This window comes from Cebus imitator, unplaced genomic scaffold (genome assembly GCF_001604975.1).
Source record: "Cebus imitator isolate Cc_AM_T3 unplaced genomic scaffold, Cebus_imitator-1.0 Scaffold92, whole genome shotgun sequence".
Lineage (NCBI taxonomy): Eukaryota > Metazoa > Chordata > Mammalia > Primates > Cebidae > Cebus > Cebus imitator.
This window is the reverse complement of record NW_016107407.1, coordinates 7,957,081-7,981,987: the sequence shown is the minus strand read 5'-3', so window position 1 is coordinate 7,981,987 and position 24,907 is coordinate 7,957,081. Positions and strand designations below refer to the sequence as shown.

At 38.7% G+C, this 24,907-nt stretch overlaps 1 protein-coding gene across 5 annotated transcripts in view; it reads right to left on the bottom strand.

The window, feature by feature from the left end:
- The window catches only part of MPP7 (membrane palmitoylated protein 7), a 241,838-nt gene that overhangs the window by 132,178 nt on the left and 84,753 nt on the right, over positions 1-24,907 (bottom strand). For all 5 annotated transcript variants that reach the window (XM_017535464.2, XM_017535465.2, XM_037740952.1 and 2 more), the window contains exon 3: positions 9,142-9,260. In XM_017535464.2, coding sequence (XP_017390953.1) covers positions 9,142-9,260 — 119 coding nt within the window. The remainder of the gene's footprint in view (positions 1-9,141; positions 9,261-24,907) is intronic.

Below are 24,907 nucleotides of genomic sequence, written 5' to 3'. Positions count from 1 at the left end.
ATGTTCCCTTTCACCACAGCTACTCAATACTATATGAGAATTCCTAGCTAATGCTATAAGACAAGACAAAAAAAGATATACACAGATTTAGAAAAAAGAAATAAAACTGTCTTTGTTTACAGATGAGATGAGTATCTATGTAGAAAATCCCAAAGAATCAACAAAAGCAAAAAACCTTTGGGCATAAGTAAGCGATTACAGAAAGTATGCAGAATAGAAGCTTAATATCCAAAAATAAATTGATTTTCTGTATCCAGCGCTGAACAGCTGAAATTTGAAATTAAAAATATAATACCACTTAAAAGCCATAGCACCAAAAATAATAAAACATTTAGGTATAAATCTAAGAAAATACAGTGTGTACAGAATCTAAATAAAGAAAACACAAAACTCTGATAAAAGAAATCAAAGAAGATCTCAATAAATGAAGGAATATTCCATGTTCATGGTCAGGAATAAACAATATAACTAAGGTACCATCTCTTTCCAAATTGATACAGTCCCAATCAAAATCCCAGCAGATTTTGTGAATATGACAAACTGATTATTAAATTTATATGACAAGGCAAGATTCAGAATAGTCAACACAATATTAAAGAAGAACAAAGTCCAAGGACTGACACTACCCTACTTCAAGACTAAATACAAAGCTAAGGTAATCAAGACAGCATATGTTGATGAAAGAATAAACAGATAAAGGAACGTAATCAAGAACACAAAAATCGACCCATACAAATAAAAGCTAATCTTTGCCAAAGGAGCAAAGGCAATTCAATAGAAAAAGAATGGTCTTTTCAACAACTGATGCTAAAACAATTGGATATTTATATGCAGACATTTTAATCTAGACACAGAACTCAAGGTGGGTAATATAGTTAAATGTAAACACGAAACTACAAAACTTCTAAGAGATAACACAAGAATATCTAGGTGACCTTGGGTTTGACAATGAGTTTTTAGATATAACTCCAAAAGCACAATTCATGAAAGATAAAAATCTATAAGTTACACTTTATTAAAATGTGGAACCTCTGCTTTGTGAAAGACACCACTAAGACAATGAAAATACACGCCACAGACTGGGAGAAAATATTTGCAAACACATATCTGATTTTAAAAAAACCCTGCATCTAGAAAATACAAGGAATTGTTAAAGCTCAACAATAGGAAAAAAATTTAAAATAAGCAAATCTGAATAGACACCTCAACAAAGATGTATAGATAACAAATAAACATGTGAATATATAATGAGATGCTACTATACACCAACTAGAATGTCTAAAAAAATGGCCATACCAAATCCTGGTAGGAATGCAACATGGTACAGTCACTTCAGAAGACAATATGGCAGTTTCTTAAAAAGCTAAACATAGTCTTATCGTATGGTCCAGCAATTGTGTTCCTTAATATTCATCCAAATGAGCTGCAAGCTTATATCTACACAAAAACTTGCACACAAATGTTTATAAAAGGTTTACTTGTAACTGCTCAAAACTGGAAGCAATAAACATGCCCTTCAAAAGATGAATGGAGAAATAAACTATGGTGCAAATCTATAATTGAATCCTATTCAGCAATACAAAGGAATGAGCTATCATGCCATGAGAAGACTTTATGGAGCCCTAAATGCATATTACTAAGTAAAAGAAGCCAATCTGAAAAGGCTACATAATGTATGATTCCAACTACATGACATTCTGGAAAAGGCAAAACTATACTGACAGTAAAACTCTCAGTGGTTTCTGAGCTGGGGAGAGGGAACAGGTGAAACATGGGAGATCTGGAAAGGTGAAACTATTCTTCATTACAATGTAGTAATAGATACAAGACATAATGCATTTGTCAAAACCTAGAGAACTATACAACACAAAGAATAAACTTTAATGTATACTATGGAGTTTAGTTAATAATAATGTATCAGTATTGGGTGGTTAATTGACAAACGTACCATGTCAACACAGCAGGTAAATAATAAAAGAAACTGGGAAGGGGAGAAGGGTGATATGGGAGCTATCTGTACCACCTACTCAATTTTTCTGTGAATCTAAAACAATTCTACAAAGTCAAGTCTATTAATTAAAAAGAATCCAATGGGAAAAATAATGGGCAAAGGATCCGATTGGCCATTTCTCCAAAGAAAATATACAAATAGCCAATAAGCACACGAAAAGATGGTTAACATCATTTAGACATCTAGAAAATGCAAATCAAAAATCACCCTGAGGTATCATTTCATATCCACTAAGATAGAATCAAAACGTCAGATAAAAACAAGCATTGGTGAGGATATAGAGAAGAACCCTTATACACTGCTGGTGGGAATATAAAATGGTGCAGCCACTTAGGAAAATAGTCTAACAGGTCTTCATAAAAACTTGGAGTTACCATTTGACCTAGCAATTCCTCTCCTAGATCTATACCCAAGAAAACTAAAAACATACAGCTATACAATAACTTATACACAAATGTTCTTAGTAGCATTACCATAATAGCCAATGGGTAGAAAAAACCCAAATGTCCATCCATGGATGAAATGATAAACCAAGTGTGGTATATCTATATAACGTTATCCAGTCATAAAAAAGAATTAAGTACTGATACAGGCTATAATTTGGGTGAGCCTTGAAAACATTAAGCTAAGTGACAGAAGCCAGTTACAAAAAAGCCACATATGATGCTATTTACATGAAATTTCCAGAACAGATACACACAGAGACAGAAAGGAGATTTGCAGTTGTTTAGGGATGAGATGGGAGGGAGAATGCAAGGACTGAAGAACAATGGCTAAGAGTGAAGGATTTCTTTTTCAGGTGATAAAAAGGTTCTAAAATAGACTGTGGAGACAGAAAAAGAAATAAATAAAATTGGTGCTGACAATAGTTGCACAATCCTGTGAATATACTAAGAGCCACTGATTTGTATGCTTTAAGTGAATGATTGCACAGTAGATAAATTATATATCTCAATAAATCTGTTCCCAAAAGAATGTTACCTTCTAAATGTTGATGACTCCCAAATAGTTGCCAGATTTCAGTAACAAAAATATAAATATTGCATGGTTCATACCTATAACAAAGACTATTTATTGCATATCTGAAATTCAACTGTAACAGGATGTCCCACATTTTATCTGGCAGCCCTACTCCCAAATCTATTCTCTCTAACCCAGAACATAATTATCCTCAGTTCAAGATTCACTTATAAAGGTTATGCACAATGGCTCACGCCTGTAATTACAGCACTTTGGGAGGCCAAGGTGGGTGGATCGTCTGAGGTCAGGAGTTTGAGACCACCCTGGCCAACCTGGTGAAACTCCACCTCTATTAAAAATACAAAAATTACCCAGGCGTGGTGGCAGGCGCCTGTAATCCCAGCTACATGGGAGGCTGAGGCAGGAGAATCCCTTGAACCTGGGTGGCACAGGTTGCAGTAAGCTGAGATTGCACCATTGCACTCCAGCCTGGGCAACAGAGTGAGACTCCATTTCAAAAAAAAAAAAAAAAAAAGATTCACATATCCAATAGGTAGCTCTATTTGATTATGCCCCAAATATCAAACAAACACAAAACTAAAATCACCTCTTATCTACTCTGAGGAAAGTTAAAATACATGAGAACTGGTAGGTGGTATCTTATGACTTATACAGATCTCCTGGTGCCCTCTCTCAACCCCTAAGGGCCTGGCATAAACAATAGCTGGTAGTTTACAACAGGAGAGTTGAATATTTTAAAGAATAGCCCACAGGAAGGTGAGAGCAGGCTGAACATCAGCCTCCCTCTCTCAAACTAAAATCAGTGCCTCTTCCAACACTTTGCCACCATCATCTCTGACCTGGGAATCTCATGTACCATCTAATCTTCACCAGTTTACCTCCAAAAGGAAAACTTAATATCTTCACTCTCCTTGAAACCTTTCCATGCAATGGCTCCCACTCTCTTAGAAGAAAGTTCATTCATCTTCTGTGGTTTACAAAGCCATTCAAGAATGGGTCGCTGTTCCTCTCTCCTGCCACCCTCTGCTGCCCACAGCCTTCCTGGTGTCACAGATCAGCCAAAACAATCTATTGACCTCTATGCTAAAGGTGGCCACTCACTCTTGCCTCCAGGTGTTTGCATCTATTATTCCTTCTGCCTGACCTCTCACGCCCTGATTCATCCCATAAACTCTAACCTGAGAAACTCCCTTTTTCTTTTGAGACGGAATCTGGCTCTGCCGCCCAGGCTGGAGTGCAGTGGCATGATCTTGGCTCACTGAAAACCTGTCTCCTGGGTTCAAGCAATTCTCACGCCTCAGCCTCCTGAGTAGCTGAAATTATAGGCATGTGCTACCATGCCTGGCCAATTTTTGTATTTTTAGTAGAGAAGGGGTTTCACCATGTTCTCCAGGCTGGCCTCAAACTGCTGACCTCAAGTGATCCACCTGCCTCGGCCTCCCACAGCGCTGGGATTACAAGCGTGAGGCACCTCACCCGGCCTAACCTGAGCAACTGCTATTCCATATGCAGGTTCTAGCTCAAGATACCAAATCCTCCATGAACCTCCCTCTGAGGCCAGTGTTGAATGAGGCACCTCATGTCTCTCCTAAAAAGTTCCAAATGAGACCTATCTTAGAATATTGTAATCATCCATCTCCTTATTTATAAACTCTCTGGGAGACTAGAGGCCCCACAGGCAAGGGATTGTGCCCGCCAAGTTGGACGTCTTAGCCCTAGTGGTGCATATAGTAACTGGCATGAGTACATACTCAAAAAATAGTATCAATCAGTCCATCAAAACTCAAAGTTAAATAGATGCTTGAGGTGATGGATGCCCCATTTACCCTGATGTGATTATTATACATGTATGCTTGTATCAAAATACATACACTCCATAAAAATATATACCTACTATGTAATCCTCAAAATTAAAAAATATGTAAAGTTAAAACAATGTTACCAGATGTTATAAAGTCTGAGTATTTATCATTATAAGGCTGAAATCACAGAAACTCACAAAATAATTCAATCATATGAGGAAAATTATCTGGAAAATGTCAATTTGGGTTTGCTGAAATACTTCAAAATACCAAAAAGAATAAAATTCAGATGGCTACGTTTTTTCCTCCTGTTCCCAAAGATACACACAATTATTTTAAAGGGTAGGGGAAAACATAACACGACAATTTAAAAGTTACTAACAATTCCATATTCTTATCCTAGAAATCTAACACAATTGTGGGTTAAAAACAAAGATTTCTGGAGGAAACAGAACTATAGCCTTGTTTAAAAGAAACAGAGGCTGGGCACAGTAGCTCACATCTGTAGTCTCAGCATTTTGAGAGGTCAAAGCAGACAGGAGTTTGAGATCAGCCTGGTCAACATGGCAAAATCCTGTCTCTATGAAAAATACAAAAATTAGCCGGGCCTCGTGGCAGGTGTTTGTAGTCCCAGATGCTCAGGAGGCTGAGGCATGAGAATCACTTGAACCTAGGAGGCAGAGGCTGCAGTTAGCCAAGATTGCACCATTGCACTCCAGCCTGGGTGACAGAGCAAAACCCTGTCTCAAAAAATTTTTTAAAAAAAGAAAGAAGTATAGTATTTAAGCAAATTTTTATGCCATATCTTGTTCTAAAATGAACTTAAACGAGATCATGAAAACACACACAAACAGAATTTTAAAAAATGAAATGTAAAATAAGTAAAGAGTTCTCAATAGGAAAAAAAACCACAAGAGTAGAAACTAAATCTAGACATGAGGTTGGGATACAAAATATATGGTCCTGTATATTTGCAAGCTCCGCCCTTGCTGATGGTCTATCTCATTCCCTGGGTCATGTGAATTCTGGTATCCTTGTATTACCACCCCTCATAAACAATGTATTTCCACCCCACAGATATGTGTATTAGTTTTCATGCTGCTGATAGACATACCTGAGACTGGGTAATTTATAAAGAAAAAGAGGTTTAATGGACTCACAGTTGCACGTGGCCAGGGAGGCCTCACAATCATGGCAGAAGGAAAAGGCACATCTTACACCATGGCAGGCAAGAGAGAATGAGAGCCAAGCAAAAGGAGCTTACCCTTATAAAACCATCAGATCTCATGAGACTTATTCACTACCATGAGAACAGTATGAGGGAAACCACTCCCACTATTTAATTATCTCCCATGGGTCGCTCCCACAACATGTGGGAATTATGGGAGCTACAATTCAAGATGAGATTTGGGTGGGGACACAGCCAAATCATATCAATATGAGACTTTCCAGGTATTCTTTCAGTATCATCTTCCCTCTGATACTTCTAAAGTCTCATGCTCACTGTTTTTATCATTTTTCAACTTTTCTATTTAGGACTTTTTCTTTTAATAAGTATCCTCAGCTAACACCCTATAGGATCACCATATTTCCTTTTTAGTGACAAGCTCATAGCCTACATATACCCACAGTGTAGCCCAATACCCCAAGGTGGCTGAACGTGTCACAGACACTGTATTACCCAAACATCCTTTTTATATTTTCCCTGGTCCAAAGAGGTCTATATATTTAAAATTGTATTGTGATTTACAACCCGACCCTAACCTTTTTTTTTTTAAGAGACAGGGTCTCTGTCCTCTAGACTGGAGCACAGTAGTGTGATCACAGCTCACTGCAGCCTTCACCTCCCAGGCTTATGTGATCCTCCCACATCAGCCTCTTGGGTAGCTAGGACTACAGGCATGCACCACTATGCGTGGCTAATTTTTAATTTTTTTTTTTTTTTTTTTTTTTTTTTTTTTTTTTTTTTTTTTTTTTTTTTTGAGAGAGAGGGTCTTGCCATGCTGCCCATGCTGTTCTTGAACTCCTGGCCTGGGATTACAGGCGTGAACCACTGCACCCAGCCAATTTAAAAAAAACACACACACAAACAAAAGATAACAACTATGAAAATTCTGTGCTAGAATAAAATCAAGTTTTGTGTTCACCCAATTCTAAATCACATCCTAACAGCTTCAACTGCAGGCAGAAGAACATAACACCAAAGCAATTTTGATTCACTCTACCACAAATCTTTTCAAGCAAATTCTTTCAGTTCTACCAAGATTTACGTACAAAGGCTGAAGGCTCCTATCCTTCAAGATTAAATAGACGTGCTTGAAATGCAGCTAAGTGGTTTGTTCCAGCTGTTTAAGCAGGAACAAACTGTTCCAGCAGTCCCAGGAGCCTGCCTCCTGAAGGTATTGTAGACTTTACATACTTGAAAACCAATAGAATGGGTCAAAGGACACATTTGAGGTCTGTGTCTGATAAAAGTAGGGGGTGGAAGGAACTACTAAGGTATTGAGAGTAAACTAGAGATATGTAATAAAACTAATTTTGAAAATACATTTTATAGCAATTATGGAAAACATCTGGAATAGTATAAACATTTGGAATAGTATATGTGTTATCGTGCTCTCTAAATACTAGCAACATGAGTTTATTTGCTCCACTGTTTTTACGAAATCAGGTATCAGTACCCTCCAGTATGCTTTCTAACTACTTAGTATTGACATAGACTTTGAAAAACAGCCTCAGCTTCAACTCAAGCCAGTGTAACTAAGAATTTATTTTATACATTAGTTTCATTCTTTTAATAGAAATAACAACCATCTCTGCAGTTCTTTTTTGGTCCTTAGCATGCTACAATAATTATCTTTTTCCTTAATACTTAATAATGTCTACTTAAATTTGCCTAACCACATTATGTAAGTATCAAAAAACTTAGATCTTTGCTATTTTATTTGAAACTCACAAACAACCTTGTAAACAGATGTTATAACTTTCATTTATAGGTAAGGAAACTAACATAGTAGCTATGTTGTAAATACATACAAACGAATATACATCCATTGTTTGGAGGCTTGATTTAACGATGCCACCACAAATATATTTTATTCCTTCTATCAAGAGGTCAACTCAATCTAAATAAACCCATAGCTATCCAACTTCTATACATTCAGCATAAAAATATTTTTATGATTGTATTACCGAGTCATAAACTTTATCAGTTATAATCCCAAGACCATGCCTAATAAACTCCCAGAGGGCAACTATTATTTAGAGCATAAGGATGCCTTGGAAATTACATTGTTATGAAAAAGAAAGAAATTAACAAATAAATGTAATATTTAAGGGTATTGCTAGGGAAATGCCACATATCACACTTCTACTTCATAAGAATTGTCACTCCTGGAAGTACACAAATTTCAGCAAATTTGACAAGAAAAAAATATATAGGAATTCTGTTCTGTAAAGCAATTGCAACTCAGAAAGTTGCTCATTTTCAAATATTCTATATCAATTAAAAAACTCTTATCATGACATGCAACCATAACAAATTTAGCTGAATTAAATATAGGTCCAGTTATCATTGTAAGAAGGTTTCTAACTCCTTACAAACTCCAGAAAGACTCTAAATTTCTTTCAGCTTGAGTTAGATGAGAGAAAATGCAATTCATATTTCCAGAAGCACAAGTGGCATATTTTCCAGTAAGCTTCTTGTTCTCATTTTACTATTTTAAGAGTTCTGATCACTCCCAATGTTGCTGTATGGCCAGACCCGATTTCTGCTGGCTGATCATTTTCATGGCATGACGCTTTACTAAAACTGTCTCCAAAAACTGTTTTTATTCGCATTCAGCTTCAGTGTATTTATATACAAAATACCACTTCAATGGAGTTCTGCCAATAAAAGAAACAGCTTACTAGAATTTCAGTTGACTTTGTTAAAGGAAATTATTTTAAATTAATGTGGCTACTGAACTGCTGCCATCCTTGACCTCAGAAAATAGATTCCTTCTAATTTTTGCTGTGAACATTTATTTAAGTTAAATTCCAGCTCATGAATGTTGACCGTAAAAGAGTCTAAACCTTCCTGCTACTATTTCATATTCTTTCTCTAAACAAGGGGGTGACCACATGGTTGCTACATTAGTATACAGAGCCAGCTCACCACCATTAAGTGAAATCATCTATGTATTTTTGGTAGAATCTTTAACAACTTCCACGCCCGCCCGTCAGTGAATGGAACAAGGCTGTTTTGTTTTCAGAGAGCAACAATTTGATCTCTGGTTTACTTGATGGTGCCCCAAATATTTTTCCATATGCTTTTTGCAAAGAGAATCTGACATCAGCATGGTTTACCTTTACCAATGAATGCAGGCTTTTTTCACCAAACATATCCCAGAGGAAGGTCAGGTCTTCCTGGCTATCCACATGTGGTTGCAGCTGGGCTGGCAGAGCAGCCAACAGCTCATACAGACCTATAAAATGAAAATAAAACACAAAGCGTAATCTTAGAGTGATCTCATTAATTTCGCCTAAGGTGTGTGTAAATGACAGCTGGAACATGCCGATTTTACTGGATTTGTATTCTGGGCCATCAAGCTAAACACTTCAGTAAAGAACCAAAGGGAAATTTTCTGGCTTTTAAATTCCAACACAGTGGTATGTATTAACAGACTCATTTTTACCTCTCACGCTTGTCAACATTCTATAGCCATCCAAGTTTACATAACCCGAGACAGAAATGTGTACAGGTTTTCAGAAAAAAAGAATAAAACGCATACATTCCTTTCCTTAATCGTTATTACATTTCCCTCAATATGAGCCAAAGAGTGAAATGAGTCATGAATAGGAAAAACTTCCTTAGAAGAGCAGAAAATTGATAGGGTAGCCCATTAAAAGGGTTTTGTAGTGTCCAAATAGTTCCTAATAACATATAGTTTCAAAAATACTTGCATTATCTAACATCCAAAAGAAAGTTCCACAAAGTATGGGAAAAGAAATCATACATGGTTCTGCATTACTATAGTCAGCTTTTAAAAAAAAAAAAATGCTACGTAGAACTTAGTTTAAAATTGGGGGATGTAAAGTTTATGTAATACCCTCTGAAAGCATTAAAGTAACAGATGCGGGTTACTCGTGGCGTCCTCACTAGACACTTCCTAGGGACAGACAGTAGTTCAGTGTTCCACGGTAGCATGCTACATAAACCATCCATCTCCATCACAGCCCGTCACACTCCTGTCCAAGAAATGTTGCAACAGTGCTTGCCCAAGACTCTTTAGGGAGGTGACCTGGCAGGAGTCAGTATCAACTCATAGCACATGTTTCATTTTCCAGTGGGATTACATGAGGTAAAAAGGACAAAATTCCTTTTATTTCTTGTCTGCTGTCTACAAAAACACCAAGACCTCCTGGGACCTACAACACATGGGACTGTTGTTATTTTTGGTCTGAATAAGTGCTGCTGTTCATCACAGGGACAGCTTTACAAGAGATTGAACTAGCAAAGAATAGTAAATTATGGACTGGTGATTAGTATATATGTTATCTTCTCGAACCATGTTAATATTCTGCTAATCAGTGATAACTCACAACCAAAGGCATTAGGTACCACATTGAAAGTTAAGAGATGTAACTTGGGATATCTTATTAAATTCAAACATTTCTGGGGCCTTATTTGGCAACAAAAAAAAAAAAAAAAAATCTCAATTACATTCTGAAGTGTTCTTGATGTTTTACATCTATTCCCTTAAAAATCTGGCATTCTGCCTATACCAGCTCTTATTTACAATTTAGTAAAATTATGTAAGTTATCTGAACCTAACTAAATCTATAATAATGTGGGTCTCATTATATACATACGAAATTAATCAACAATGGTCAAGATCCGTGGTTAAAGTTGAAAGTCAAAATGTGAAATTATATAAAAAGAGGGTTGAATTTATTATTTTATTATTGATTTGGGGAGGTGTAAAAATAGTTACCCATTTCTTGGTAATGTGACTTACAGTTTAATTAAGGAGACTAATTCAACTGTGATATAATTTACATGCTGAAAGTTGTCAGGAGGATTAAATGACTCAATATCTTAGAACAGTCCCTGTCCCATGAAAAGTACTCAATATGTTTCATATGAAACTCGGTAAGTGTCAGCCATTGTCATTATTATTGCTGTTATTCGTCATATTCTTACTGAAAAGGCAAAAGTATAGATCAAACAGAGCTAGATTCAAACCCAAAGTTTACGCTTAGAGCATTTCATATAACTTATCTGAGCCTGTTTCCCTCATGTGTTTAAAAAGAAATGGTAACCTACATGTGTTGTTGCATAGCATGGCCAGGTGCAGTGGCTCACACCTGTAATTCCAGCACTTTGGGAGACTGGGGCGGCCGGATCACTTGAGGTCAGGAGTTCGAGACCAGCCTGGCCAACATGGTGAAACCCGGTCTCTACTAAAAATATAAAAATGAGCCTAGTGCAGCGGTGGGAGCCTGTAATCCTAGCAACTCAGGAGACTGAGGCAGGAGAATCACTTGAACCTGCGAGGCAGAGGTTGGAGTGCGCCAAGATAGTGCCATTGCACTCCAACCTGGGCAACAGAGCAAAACTCCATCTCAAAATAAAAAGGTTGGGCGCAGTGGCTCACCACACCTATGATCCCAGCACTTTGGAAGGCGAAAGCGGGCAGATCACAAGGTCAGGAGATCAAGACCATCCTACCTAACACGGTGAAACCCTGTCTCTACTAAAAATACAAAAATCACCCCAGTGTGGTGGCAAACGTCTATAATCCCAGCTACTGGGAACGCTGAGACAGGAGAATTGCTTGAACCCAGGAGGCGGAGGTTGCACCTTTGCACTCCAGCCTGGACAACAGCAAAACTTCATCTCAAAACAAAACAAATTGCATAGCACTAAATACACAAACACATGGAGAAACACACAAAAGAGTGCAGATAAAATGTGAAAACTGAATAAGATCAAAGGACTGTACCAATAACAATTTCCTAGTTGCAATACTCTATTATAATTATGCAAGATGCTACCATTGGAAGAAAGTGGGTGAGGGGTCCATGGGATCACAACATGAATCTACAATTATCTCAAAATAAAATGCTAATACGAGAAAAGAAACTATGGCAAATATGGTTGTTGTAAGAATTTGATGGAACAATGCATATGGCAGCATTTAGCCCTGTGGATGGCACAGAGTAGGCACTCCGTTGCTTAACATGTCTTCTTCTAGAATGAAAATGTCATTTCAAATCAATGTTTCAAAGTCAAAACAATAGCTTAGCTATATATTGCAACTGGATACAATATCATACTCAGAAATAAAACCACCCCAGTCTTTTACATGTGGAAAGTGTTAACTTTACCCAAGTACTGCTTACATTTTGTAGGAATAAGCCATATTATATTTAAGTTTTTATTTAAAAAAGTCCTGTTAGCAGAAGCTCATAAACCAGAGTTTTCTGGTTTTTACTAGTTTTATGCAATCCCAACTAATATCCCACCATAGTTTGGCACTCTAGTGACAACAGCAGTCCCTTCCCTTCAACTACCACATCTGGTAACCATGACCAAAGGCAGAAAAGACAGGACAGTGCCAACCAGAAATTAAAGACAATTAAAGGAGTTACCAGGCCAGAACTGTGTGCAGTCTCCATGAAGGTAAGTAACACAGACAACTACTTCCACTCAAATGAATTGTAAGGGCCCTAGAAACCATCTTGGCCATGCATAAAATGGGGCCTGTGTTTTAACATGCTTTTTAAAATACTCCTATATTCAGTTCCTAAAGTTCTAATGGTGAAGAATTTTGTGAAATCCAAATGGCTTGGCTCCTGGAAAGTCAAAGGGCAAATGATGAGAGTTTAGATAGCAAAGATATTTTTAAAGAAATTACCTAAATCTACTTAGTCTTTGAGCAAGAACTAAGACAATGAGATACTCTACACTCTGTAGTGATTCAAACTCATTGATTCCAATAAATATTTATGGTAGCTATGAATCAAGCACTCCTCAAGGCTCTAAAGATCTAAGACAAATCAATCGCAGATCCTGTCCTCAGGATTTTGCAGTGCAGTAGACAAGCACAGGCAGGTCTATTAGTAAGTCCAGGACAGGGTTAGAGTGTTGTGGCAATAGCAAGGGAAGTGGTCAATTCCTGCAAAAGAGGAAGAAGACATCAGGAAAGTCTTCAGAAAAGAAGCAACACTTGAGTTAGGTCCTTGCTATGGTTTGAATGTATCCCCTAAAAAGCATGTATCAGAAACTTAAACCCCAATGCAAGAGTGTTGGGAAGTGAAGGCCAATGAAAGGTGATTAAGGTATGAGGGCTAGGCCCTCATGGATATATTAATGCCATTATTGTAGGAGTGGGTTCATTATCTTAGGAATGGGTTTGTTATATGAAAGTGAGTCAGTCTTCTACTCCCTCTCTTTGCCCTTCTGCCATGGATGACACAGCAAGAAGGCCCTCACCAGATGCTGGTTCCTTGATCTTGGACTTCTCAGCCTCTAGGACTGTGAGCCAATAAAATTCTGTACATTACGAATTGCCTAGTCTGTGGTATTCTGTTATAGCAGTACAAAACTGACTAAGACCCTTTTTAAAGGCAAAGTTCCTAAGAATCAACATTTACTGACTTCTTATATTCAGAGTACTATGCTTGTCACTGGATATACAACTTATAGAATATATGACTATCTCTGCCCCCAGAGACCTTATAATCTTAGATGACACAGAATATGCACCAACATAAAGCAATCCTAAATATAAGGCTGTCTTATTTGCCTAAGATCCAAAATACATTTTCTCCCCAATAAATACATGAACGTTTAGTGTGACAATGAAACACATATCTAATTATTAACATCTGTTTATGTCTAATTAATAATTCAAACATCTAATTAATTTTTACAGATGTTGACAAAATGCTCACCCCTGCTTCTAAAATGTAAATTACAGTTTAGTTAGGAACACATTACCTATGAGGCAAAATAATATATCTTAAGCCCCACTTGCATATTATGAAGTTTCATAATATGAAAGTTTCGTATTAACATGAAACTGTCTTATTTAAATTATTTATAATGACTTTACAAATAATTTAGATTTCAGAGTTAAAATACATTATTTTCATTTCTAAATAAGCTGTTTGAGATGCAGCATATTTTTGATTATTTGTGAGATGCTGTCACGGGAAATCTGAATGAAGCTGATTGGTCTTTCATTTGCTCTGTAACTGCATAGTTTTTATCTCTACAACAGAACCACTAAGCTACTCTTTAAGTATCTTTAACATGTGCAAATATGAGGTCACAACCTTTCCCTAAGGAATAATAATTAAATCTGATGTAAACTTCTTTGCAACCTTCTTTTCCTCCCATCATCTTGAATAGTGTCCTTTTAAAAAAAAAAAAAAATTCTGTCTGGTGGCCTCTAAAACCATGCCCCAAAATTTTGAATTTAGGTTATACAAGAACAATGTGCCTTCTTCATTCAACATATTTTGGTGTAAGTGAAATAACTGAGAAAGTTACCTGTAAGAGATTTTTTTAAAAAAAAGAGAGAGAGAGGGAAATTTTGTAAGAACTTGAATATAAAGCAGCTCTCTCTTTTGTGAGAAGGAATTTTAAAGAGGAAAAAAATCTCACCTTATATTTGGGCACATGCAATAGATACTGTCAAAGATGCAGGTGAAGTATTTCAATAAAATTATTTCATAAAATTTTCCAGAAGATGAAAAGCAATAATTTTGAATGCACATATTTTATAACTGAAAAAAAAAGAAAGCACCACAGCAAAACTAAAATATGTCCAGGGTCGGTTGATTGATACGTACAAGAACCATAATAATTTAAAGATGATACCAATCAATGAAAGTCAGAAAAGGCTATATTGGGATCTGGGCATGGTAGTTCACTCCTGTAATCTCAGCACTTTGGGAGGCCAAGACAGAAGGATCGCTTAGGTTAGAGACCAACCTAGGCAACATAGGTTAGAGACCAACCTAGGCAACATAGAGACCTGTCTATGCAAAAAAAATTTTAAATTAGCCGGGCATAGTGGTACACAGCCTCCTGAGTTCCAGGTACTCAGGAGGCTGAGGCAGGAGAATCACTTGAGCCCAGAAGGTAAAGGTTTCAGTGAACTATGATCACACCACTTTACTCCAGCCTGGGCATCAGAGTGAGACCCCCATCTCAAAAAGAAAAAAAATACACACACACACACACACACACACACACACACAAAAGAAAAGAAAGAAAAAGAAAATGCTATACTGGAAATTGAAAAATTTGAGGTAGGATCTGAAAAAGGAAAACAAAATCTGGAAGGGTACATTCTAGGTTGGAGAACACCCAAGGTAGAAAGGCAGTTATAATCACATAAATCTATAGATTTTTAAGTACACTAAATTTCTGTAAAACCAAAGAAAACACTAGTGATTAATCAAACCCTAATTTCTGCCTCAGAAATTAGGCAGAATGACCATGTTTGCATCAGTCATGGTCCAACCTAGAGACAGGAGCTCTTCAGTAATTTGAACAGAGAAGCTTAATATAAACAATTATCACCTATAAAAGGGGCTTATCTGTAAAGTCAGAGAGAACTCTAAAGAATACCTAGGACTGAAGGAGATTTTTTCCTGTTATCCAAGGAGAAAACAACCTTGGAAGAAAACTCCTTCCCCAAAGCAGGGACTCAGAGCTCACAGGAGAACATGTGTTTGCAGCTCATAAGATAGTTGGGTTCCTTGGGCTAAAAATTCTCTATTATCACGAGGCAGGCAGAAAACACCCATTTCTAGGATGCAAATTAACAAGAAACTAGGCCTGGGACTAGCAAGCAAGAAACACTTCTCCAGTGTACAGATGGCTTGAGGCTGGCAGGCAGGAAACCATTTTTAGTCCTGGCATAGCAGGACTAAAAAGCCAGAAATACCCTGGGGGTGTATAAAACAGTGACAGGAACTGTCAAGCAAACACCCCCTCCAGTAAATAGGCAGGGTGAGGCTAGGAAGTTGACCTCTGGAATGCCCACGATACTCACTGGGAGTCTGTCCACAGGTACATCACTAAAACTCAAAGAGGGTAAGTACCATTGGATATTCCCACATGTGCTGTTAGAAATCCTATGAAAGGAGGAAGAAAAGGCAAATAAGAAAACACAAGAGTAAGGACGAAATGCCTCCTCCTCCTCCTCTTGCACTGTCCCCTCCAGTGCCCTCTTCTAACAAAGCTTCACATCAGGCCAGCAGCTGAGGAGAAATACTTGAAGGGCCTAGCTCTATCTTCATAGAGCAGGCAATGAAGTACAAATTTGGAGCTAAGTGGCAATAAAACAATAACTGGCTCAATCTTCTATATAGAGGTTTATATGTGTACATATGAGGCTGACATAGTTTAGATACGTGTCCCCTCTAAATCTCATGTTGAACTGTAATCCCCAATTGGGACCTGGTGAAAAGCAACTGGATCATGGGGGTGGATCCCTCATGGCTTAGGGCTGTCCTCAAGACAGTGAGTTGCAGTGAGATCTGTTTGTTTAAAAGTGCATGGCATGTCCCCCTACCCATTTCCTTTGCCCCTATTTTTGCCATGTGATATGTCTGCTCCCCATTTGCCTTCCGCCATTATTGTAAGCTTCTTGAGGCCTCCACAGCAGCAGATGCCAGCTCCATGCTTCTTGTACAGCCTGCAGAACTGTGAGCCAATTATACCTCTTTTCTTTATAAACTGCCCAGTCACAAGTATTCCTCTAGAGCAATGCAAAGAATGACCTAACACAGAGGCCAAAGCAGGAAGATTGCTTGAGGCCAGGAGTTACAAGCCTAGGTAACTTAGCCAGAACCATCACTACCAAAAATTTTTAAGTTAGCTGGGCATGGTGGTGTGTGCATCTATAGTACAAGCTATTTGGGAGGCTGAGGAGGGCGGATCCTTTGAGCCCAGGAGTTCAAGGCTGCAGTGAGCTATGATCGCATCACTGCACTCCAGCCTGAGTGACAGAGTGAAATACTACCTCAAAAAAAAAAAAAAAAAGAGTGCGTGTGTGTCTCTTTCTGGAGGAGAGGAATGTTGTCTCTACTTTGTTTTTGGTGTTCTTTCTGTTGTTTGGCAACGGGGATACAACGAAAAATATTTAACTAGTGATTAGTGAAAGAAAGGTTTTCCTAATATGGATTTGAAAGGGAAATACTGTTACATCAGAGGCTTGTATTGACAACATTTGTCTGTCTTAACAATAAACTAAGCCTGGACCCAATAGCTCAGTTGGAGCACGGAGCCAAAGTTCTAAGTTCAACAAATAACAAATGAACAGTCTGGAGATGGTTAATTTTATGTGTTAACTTGACTGGGCCAAGAGATGATCAGATAGTTGGTAAGACATTATTTCTGGGTGTGTCTGTGAGGATGTTTCTGAAAGAGGTTATCCTTTGAATTGGTAGACTCAAGAAAGAAGATCTGCTGTCACCAACACGGGCAGCATCAGCCAATCTGCTGAGGGTACAAATAGATCCAAAAGGCAGAAGAAGGGCAAATTCCCTCTCTCTCCTGTTGAGCTGGGACACCCATCTCCTGCCCTCAGACATCAGGCTTCCTGGTTCCTGGTCCTTCGTGTTTTGGTACTTACATACACTGCAGCCTTTTCTCCTCCACCCCAAAATCTTGGTTCTCAGCCATTCAGACTCAGACTGAATTATGCCGCTGGCTTTCCTGGTTCTCCAGATTGCAGATGGCAGATCATGGGACTTCCTGGCCTCCATAATCATGTGAGTGAAGTCCCATAATAAATCTCTTATAAAAACACACACACCTATTCAGTTGGTACAAAAGTAATTGTGGTTTTTACTACTGTCAAAAACTGTAATTACTTTTGCACCTATCTAATATATACATGTCTGTGTTTGTGTGTCTGTGTGTATATGTGTATGTGTGTGTGTGTATGTGTGTGTGTGTGTGTGTGTGTGTATTATATTATCTCCTATTGGTTTTATTTATTTGGAGAATCCAAACACAGCTCTTTTCTATCAAAAGAGCACTCTTTTAATTTCAGCTTCCTCAAAAATATATGAAACTTAGAAGATCAAGATAGATTGTGGTTTTCCAACATTAAAAAAACGTAAAACCCCTAAATGTGGAAAAACAATACAAAGTACATAGTGGACAAAAACTTTAGGGGCTAAGAAAGGTGCTTAAAACTAAAGGAACTAATTGCAAAGACATATAAAGATGTTTTGAGATTTTTAAATAGGTTACCAAAGCCTGCTGTGTGGAAACTAAATGTTGTAACCTATTCTCCCTTTCCAGAGGAATTTTATATGGCAAATTTTGGCTGTATGAAGTCATAAAAAGTAATATACTAATGAGAATGCTTTCAGTACAATATAAATAGCTCACTCTGTGAGCCAGTTAATTAAGCCATCACATACGTAAGACCATAATCTTAATTTAACTACACTGATTTATTTATTTGATGGGATTTAAATGTGCTGTAGCTGGCTTCCCTCTACTCATACTATAATAAAGGATAAATACGTGTGTCACTTACATTTCCTTAAAGATAAAAACTATATGCTTTGAGATCACTGAGTTATTTAATTGGACTTAAATAATATGCCGTGGTCATCTTCCTGAACCCACGCTACACTGCAGGAGAAACATGTCACTGTCTCACTGTTTTGTTTTGTTTTGTTTTGTTTTGTTTTGTTTTGTTTTGTTTTGTTTTTTGAGATGTCTCACTCTGTCACTCAGGCTAGAGTGCAGTGGCACAGACACAGCTCACTACAACCTCGAACCCCTGGGCTCAAGGGACCGTCTCACCTCAGCCTTCTTAGTAGCTGGGACTACAGGAGTACACCACTGCACCTCGTATCATTGTCCCTACTGATAAAGAACTAGGTGTTTTTCCCCTCTAACAACTTACAATCAGATTACATTCTTGAGGCTTTGGTATCCCTGGGCAACACACTGAGACGGTATGTATTTTACATACAGTTTGAAATGCTTTGAGCAACTTCAAGTTGTCTTGTAGTATATTTTTTGCCATATATAAGAGCATTACTATAAAACTAAAGTCATGTTTTCTATTAGAATCATATTACCTTTATGTAAGATATATATAAGTAACAAGCAGGTGAGTTGACCAAAGAATGGGGAAGGTAGACAACCTGACCTAATCCATAAGAGAATGTAATCATGTTGAGTAAACAATTCACCCAAAGCTATAATTCATTAATCAGAAGATAATTACAAGCTGTCATCATCTTGAATTAATAAGATTACATTAACTTTTAAGAGTACACAGAATACATCTGAATACTTTTAACTGAGGAAGATGATGGTCAAGGAATCCCACATGACAGGGGCAGGAGGAGGAAGAGGAGGATTAAGGAAGAGATATAAGGGAGGAAAGGGGAGCCCAGATCACACAGGGCCTGGTAGGGCAAACACCAGAAGGAGCTTCACTTTTATTGTAGAGTAAAAGAGCCATTGCAGAGTTTTGTGTAAAGGAGTGATCAAATCTGACTTACATTATAAAAGCATTACTCAGCCTGGTACAATGGCTCACCTATAATCCTAGCACTTAGGGAAGTTGAGGCAGGAGGATCATCTGAGCCTAGGAGGTCCAGGCTGCAGTGAGCCATGACTGTACCACTGCTCTCTGGCCTGGGCAACAGAATGAGACCCTGTCTCATAAAAAAAATAATAAATGAATGAATGAATCAATCAATCAATCACACTCTGGCAGTTGAATTGAGAACAGATTGCAGGAGCCAAGGGCCGAGGCAGAGAACTATATTGAAAGATCAAACGCAGCAATCCAGGCAGAAGGTGAAGGTGGCTTGGGTTCCCATAGCAGCCAGGGGAAGTTGTGAGAAGTACGCAAATTCAGATGGATTTTGAAGGAAAAGCTCAATATGAATTTCTGTCTGACTGAATGAGGGACACAGGAAAAAAAATCAAACATGACACCAAGAGTTTTTGAAGTTGCCATCACCTATAATGGGGAAGTTTAACCTCAGACATATTGAAATTGAAATGTCAACTAGATACCAGCGGAGATGCAGTGGGCACATAAATGGGCAGTCAGCAGTTCAGCGAATGCTCTGGGCTGAAAACTTAACCTCTGGGAGTCATTGGTACACAATTTGTACTTAAAGCCATGAGACAAAATGAGATCCCCAGGGGCGTAAGTGTAGACACAGAAGAGAAGAAGAGGGAGGGACTGAGCCCTTAGGTCTCCAAAGTTAGGTGATGCAGAAGAGAGGAGGGACCAGCAGCCACTCAGAATGCTGTAATCTCATGTCCTGGAAAGAGAGTGTCATGGAAGACTAAACCATCCACTGTGTAAACGCCACTGATAAATGAGTACAATGAGGACTGAGAACTAAGTGTTGGATTTTGCAATGCATAGGTTACTTACTACCTTTGGCAGAGTGACAATGTAGGAGACTGAATGAGGAGCACTAAAATATGGGAAGATAGAGGAGAGGGCAAATACAGACAACTCAGAAGAAGCTGGGTTTGGTTTTTTCTAGAGACAGGGTCTCGCTCTGCCACTCAGGCTGCAGTGCAGTGCCATGGTCAGAGGTCACTGCAGCCTTGACCTCCCAGGCTCAGGTAATCCTCCTGCCTCAACCTCCCGGGTAGGTGACACTACAGGCATGCACCCCTACACGTGGCTAATTTTTAAATTTTTTTGTAGCAACAGGGTCTCGATGTTGCTCCAGGCTGGTCTCAAACTCCTGAACTCAAGCAATCCTCCCACCATGGCCTTCAGAAGACTTGGCTCAACAGAGAATTGATCTTTGGATGGAAAGGGGGGTAAGGAAGTTTTTTAAAGATAAACAAAACAGCTTATTTGTGTGCTAATGGCAATGATCCAGGACAGAGAGAAATTCTGATGATGTCACAGGAGGAATTAGCTGGAGCTCTGTCATTCAGTAGATGCGAAGGAACAAGGTCAAGTGTACAGGTGGAGGGATGGATTAAATCCAAGCAGGCTCCTCTATGGTCCCAAGGAGGGAGGCAGAAGGCAGCAGATGTCCCATGTGGGGCAAATGTGGTTGAGAAAACACGTGGTAACTTCCTCAAGATTGCTCCACTATTTTCAGTAAACTAGGAAACTGGATATCATGCTGAGAATGAGGACCTGGAAGAAAGTGTTTGCATTTAAAAGAGAAGGTTGGCCCGGGTGTGGTGGCTCAAACCTGTAACTCTAGCACTTTGGGAGGCCAAGGCAGGTGGATCACTTGAGGTCAGAAGTTCAAGACCACCCTGGCCAACATGGTGAAACCCCATCTCTACTAAAAATACAAAAAAATTAGCCAGGCGTGGTGGTGCATGCCTGTAATCCCAGCTACTCAGGAGGTTGAGGCAGGAACATTGCTTGAACCTGGGTGGTGGCGGCTGCTGTGAACCGAGATCATGCCATTGCACTCCAACCTGGGCGACAGAGTAAGACACTGAAGAGAGGGAGAGAGAAGGTTGGTCAGAGCACTCCGGGAAAAGGGAAGAATGAAGAAACCAGGGAGGTCAAAATTTGATATACATTGTTGGCAATACGAAAATTGAAAGCTTGCATTCTCTTTGATCCTGAAATTCATCTCCATTCACTCATTTGTTACAGGTTCTAGGAGGCCTAGAGAGCCTTCTATTGCAGGATCTATATCTAACTGTTATCAATTTTTAATCTGGAAGAAGAAACAGGAGACAATTACTTTCATTTTTGTCACATATATTTCTGCGCTGCTGGAGTTTTTACAAGATAGACATCAGTTGTATAATTTTTCCAAACTGCATTTTTGGGTAATAACCTGCTGTAAACCTTGTTTCCAGTTCACAACTTCTCCCCAAATTCTATTCCAGCCACAGTGGATTGTTATTTGCTATACCCTGAAATTACAACTGTATCCAGGAAATGTCATTCCAATTCACCAGATAACTAATTTCCTGATGACTCCTACTGCTGTCATGCTCCCACTCTTCAGGATCCCTGAAATTATGTGAAAGATGAAACAAGCATGGTAACAAGCTCACATCAAAGATTTATTAACAGATTTAACTTAACACACTTGCCAACATTTCAAGAGGGGTATTTAGGAAGCTGGCAAGCTCCCAAGTCCCTCCATACCTCAAAAGTCCTCTTGAGCCTTTCCTATCCTCATCCCACAACCACCAAGTGCATATCTATGTGCCAGGCACTATGAAGGGCTGGAGATGCCATGATGATGAAACTGTCTTTGCAACATTATAACCAAGGAAATGATGACAGTGAAAGGAATCAGAACTAACCGACCCCATCTTGCTTCTAACCTTTAAGGTGTCCTTGTTTGATCCTGGGCATGGGCCGAACTAAACTTGGGAAGGAATTCAGTTCATGGTTTGAGTCTGAAACAAAATTAATAATAGTCCTTTCCCAAAAAGACCTCCTTCTTGCCTGGGGACCAGTCTGCCTTTGCAGGACTAACAAATTAGCTACAAGATTAGAAATTACAGTTTAGGGGTCATGCAGCCTCTGGCTTCAAGAGTCTGAACTTTCCCAAATTGCTCCTGGGGATAACATCACTATGGTAAAACCTAAGACCAGTGCTTGAGATATTCTGCAGACCCTGCACTGGATGGATCAGCTGATTACCACCTAGACTGGTAATCCGGCTCAACCAGTTCTGCCATCCCACCCAAGAAGAGAAAACAGCAAGAAAAGCTCACTTAGACCCACTATGATTCCATCTCCAACCTGACCAATCAGCACTCCTTACTCCCCAAGACCCCACCCGCCAAATTATCTTTAAAAACTCTGCTTCCAGATGCTCAGGAGACTGATTTGAGTCATAATAAAACTCCAGTCTCCCACACAGCCAGCTCTGCGGGAATTACTCTTTCTCCATTACAATTCCCCTGTCTTGATAAATCAGTTCTGTCTAGGCAGTGGGCAAGGGGAGTCAATTAGGTAGAGAGAAAAAAAAAAAAAAGCAAACGCAAACATTTTCCCTAGTGTAGGGTAGGAGCCAGATATCAATAATCATGAAAATAAACGCCAAGTAACAACTCTGAAAAGCGCTATACGAGAATAGGTTGTTGCACAAGGAAAAGTATAAGAGTGAGAGACGTGAACAACTCAAGGACAGCATTCTTGGGGAAGCAACAATTAGGACAATTATGCTGGGATCTGAGGGAAGCACAGACATTAACTGGGAGGTGCTAAAGTGAAGAACAGAAAGACAATCGCACTTACAAAGGCCCTGGGGTGGCATATGTAGGCTCTTGAGCCATGAGACATAATTACAAATCCCAACTCTGCAACTGAGCATATTGGTTAACATCTCTGGGCATCCATATTTTATTATGTAAAACAGGTATAATCATGCTAGCCTTACAGAATTGTTATAAGATTTAAATTAGCTATTTCTAAAGCTTACAATGATGCCTCTCCTTGCTGAACAACTTATGCAAGCATCTTTTAAATAAAAATAAATTCCAAATTAAATGCTATAACATATTAAGTATGTCCAACCATTAAGGAGACATGAATAAGTTTATCCTACTGGGATGCATTAAGGGGAAAAGAAGGCTTTTGCAATAGGCAATAAATACAGGTAACAACAAACTCGAGGTATTGGGTAAAGAGTAACTGAGAGGTGAGAACTTAAAAACGTGATCACACCCCCATATCGACCTTTGGCAAAGCACAGTGGCTCATGCCCATTAAACTCAATATTTTGGGAGGCTGAGGCAGGAGGACTGCTTAAGACCAAGAGTATGGGACCAGCCTGGGCAACACAGCAAGACCCCATTTCTAAAAGAAAAAAAAAAAATGGAGGATTGCCTGATCCCAGGATTTGAGGCTGCAGTGAGCTAAAGTGGTACCACTGCACTCAAGCCTGAGTGACATAGTGAGACCTTTTCTCAAAACATTAAAATTAAAATTAAAAAACAATTTTCAACATAAAGATAACGCAACATGTATTTGCAAGAACCATCAGTAATTATAATTTTGGTGATATCAATATTACGTACCTATTAACAATATACTGACAATATTGGCTGATGTAAACTGTACGCCAATGCACATTCTGTATCAAAATCCAGCCTGAGACTTCAGGGAACCAATCATTTGTCATTAACACTAACCACATTAAAATAATTGTGGAGTCATTTTAGACAATGTTTCAAATGATACAAAAAAATATTAATCCCCTTATTGAGATAATTAGAAAAAATTGGCACTTCCCTCTAGACTACCAGGGTGAGACATAATAAACACACACTGGAGATGACCAGCTATGTCATACAGATGTGGACTTACTGAAAGAATTATCACTCAGAACAGACTTGTTGACAACAATTGTTTGTTCAAATTATTCAATCCATCTGGATCTCTGGGTCTCAAACTCCTGACGTGACAGTGCAAAACAGTTCATTAGATATAGGGTCAGTGTTGTCAGTAGTAAGCACTGTTATCCTCAATTTTTTGGCAGAATGAAAACTTGGAAAATCCTGATTACATTCAGAGATGATGGCAAAAAGAGTCAGCAATATAATTCATCTCAAAGTACTTTTAACACTCAAGGCCTTGATTTTGAGCCTTTTAACATTAATTCTCCCAGTAATTTTTCTAAAAGTTCTAGATGTAATTAAGATATTCATAAGAAAAGTGTAGAGAACTCCTGCTTGCAGGTTCTTGTTTATAGTTCCAGTGCTTTAAAGTTTTTAATACATTTCCCTCTTTCATTTCAAAGGCTATAGTAATTACATAGGAAAAAGCAGCTAGAATTTACAACTCAACAAGGCTATCCTTCACACAAGGATATAACATACTCAAAAGTTAGAAAAGCTACAGCAGCCTGGGCATGGTGGCTCAAACCTGTAATCCCAGCACTTTGGGAGGTTGAGGCAAGCAGATCGCTTGAGCCCAGGAGCTTGAGACCAGCCTGGGCAACATGGTGAAACCCTATCTCTATTAAAAACACAAATACTAGCTGAGTGTAGTGGCACGCCTGTAATCCCAGCTACTCAGGAGGCTGAGGCAGAGGCAGAGGTTGTAGTAAGCTGAGATCACACCACTCCACACTAGCCTGGGCGCCAGAGTTGGGAGAGGGGGAG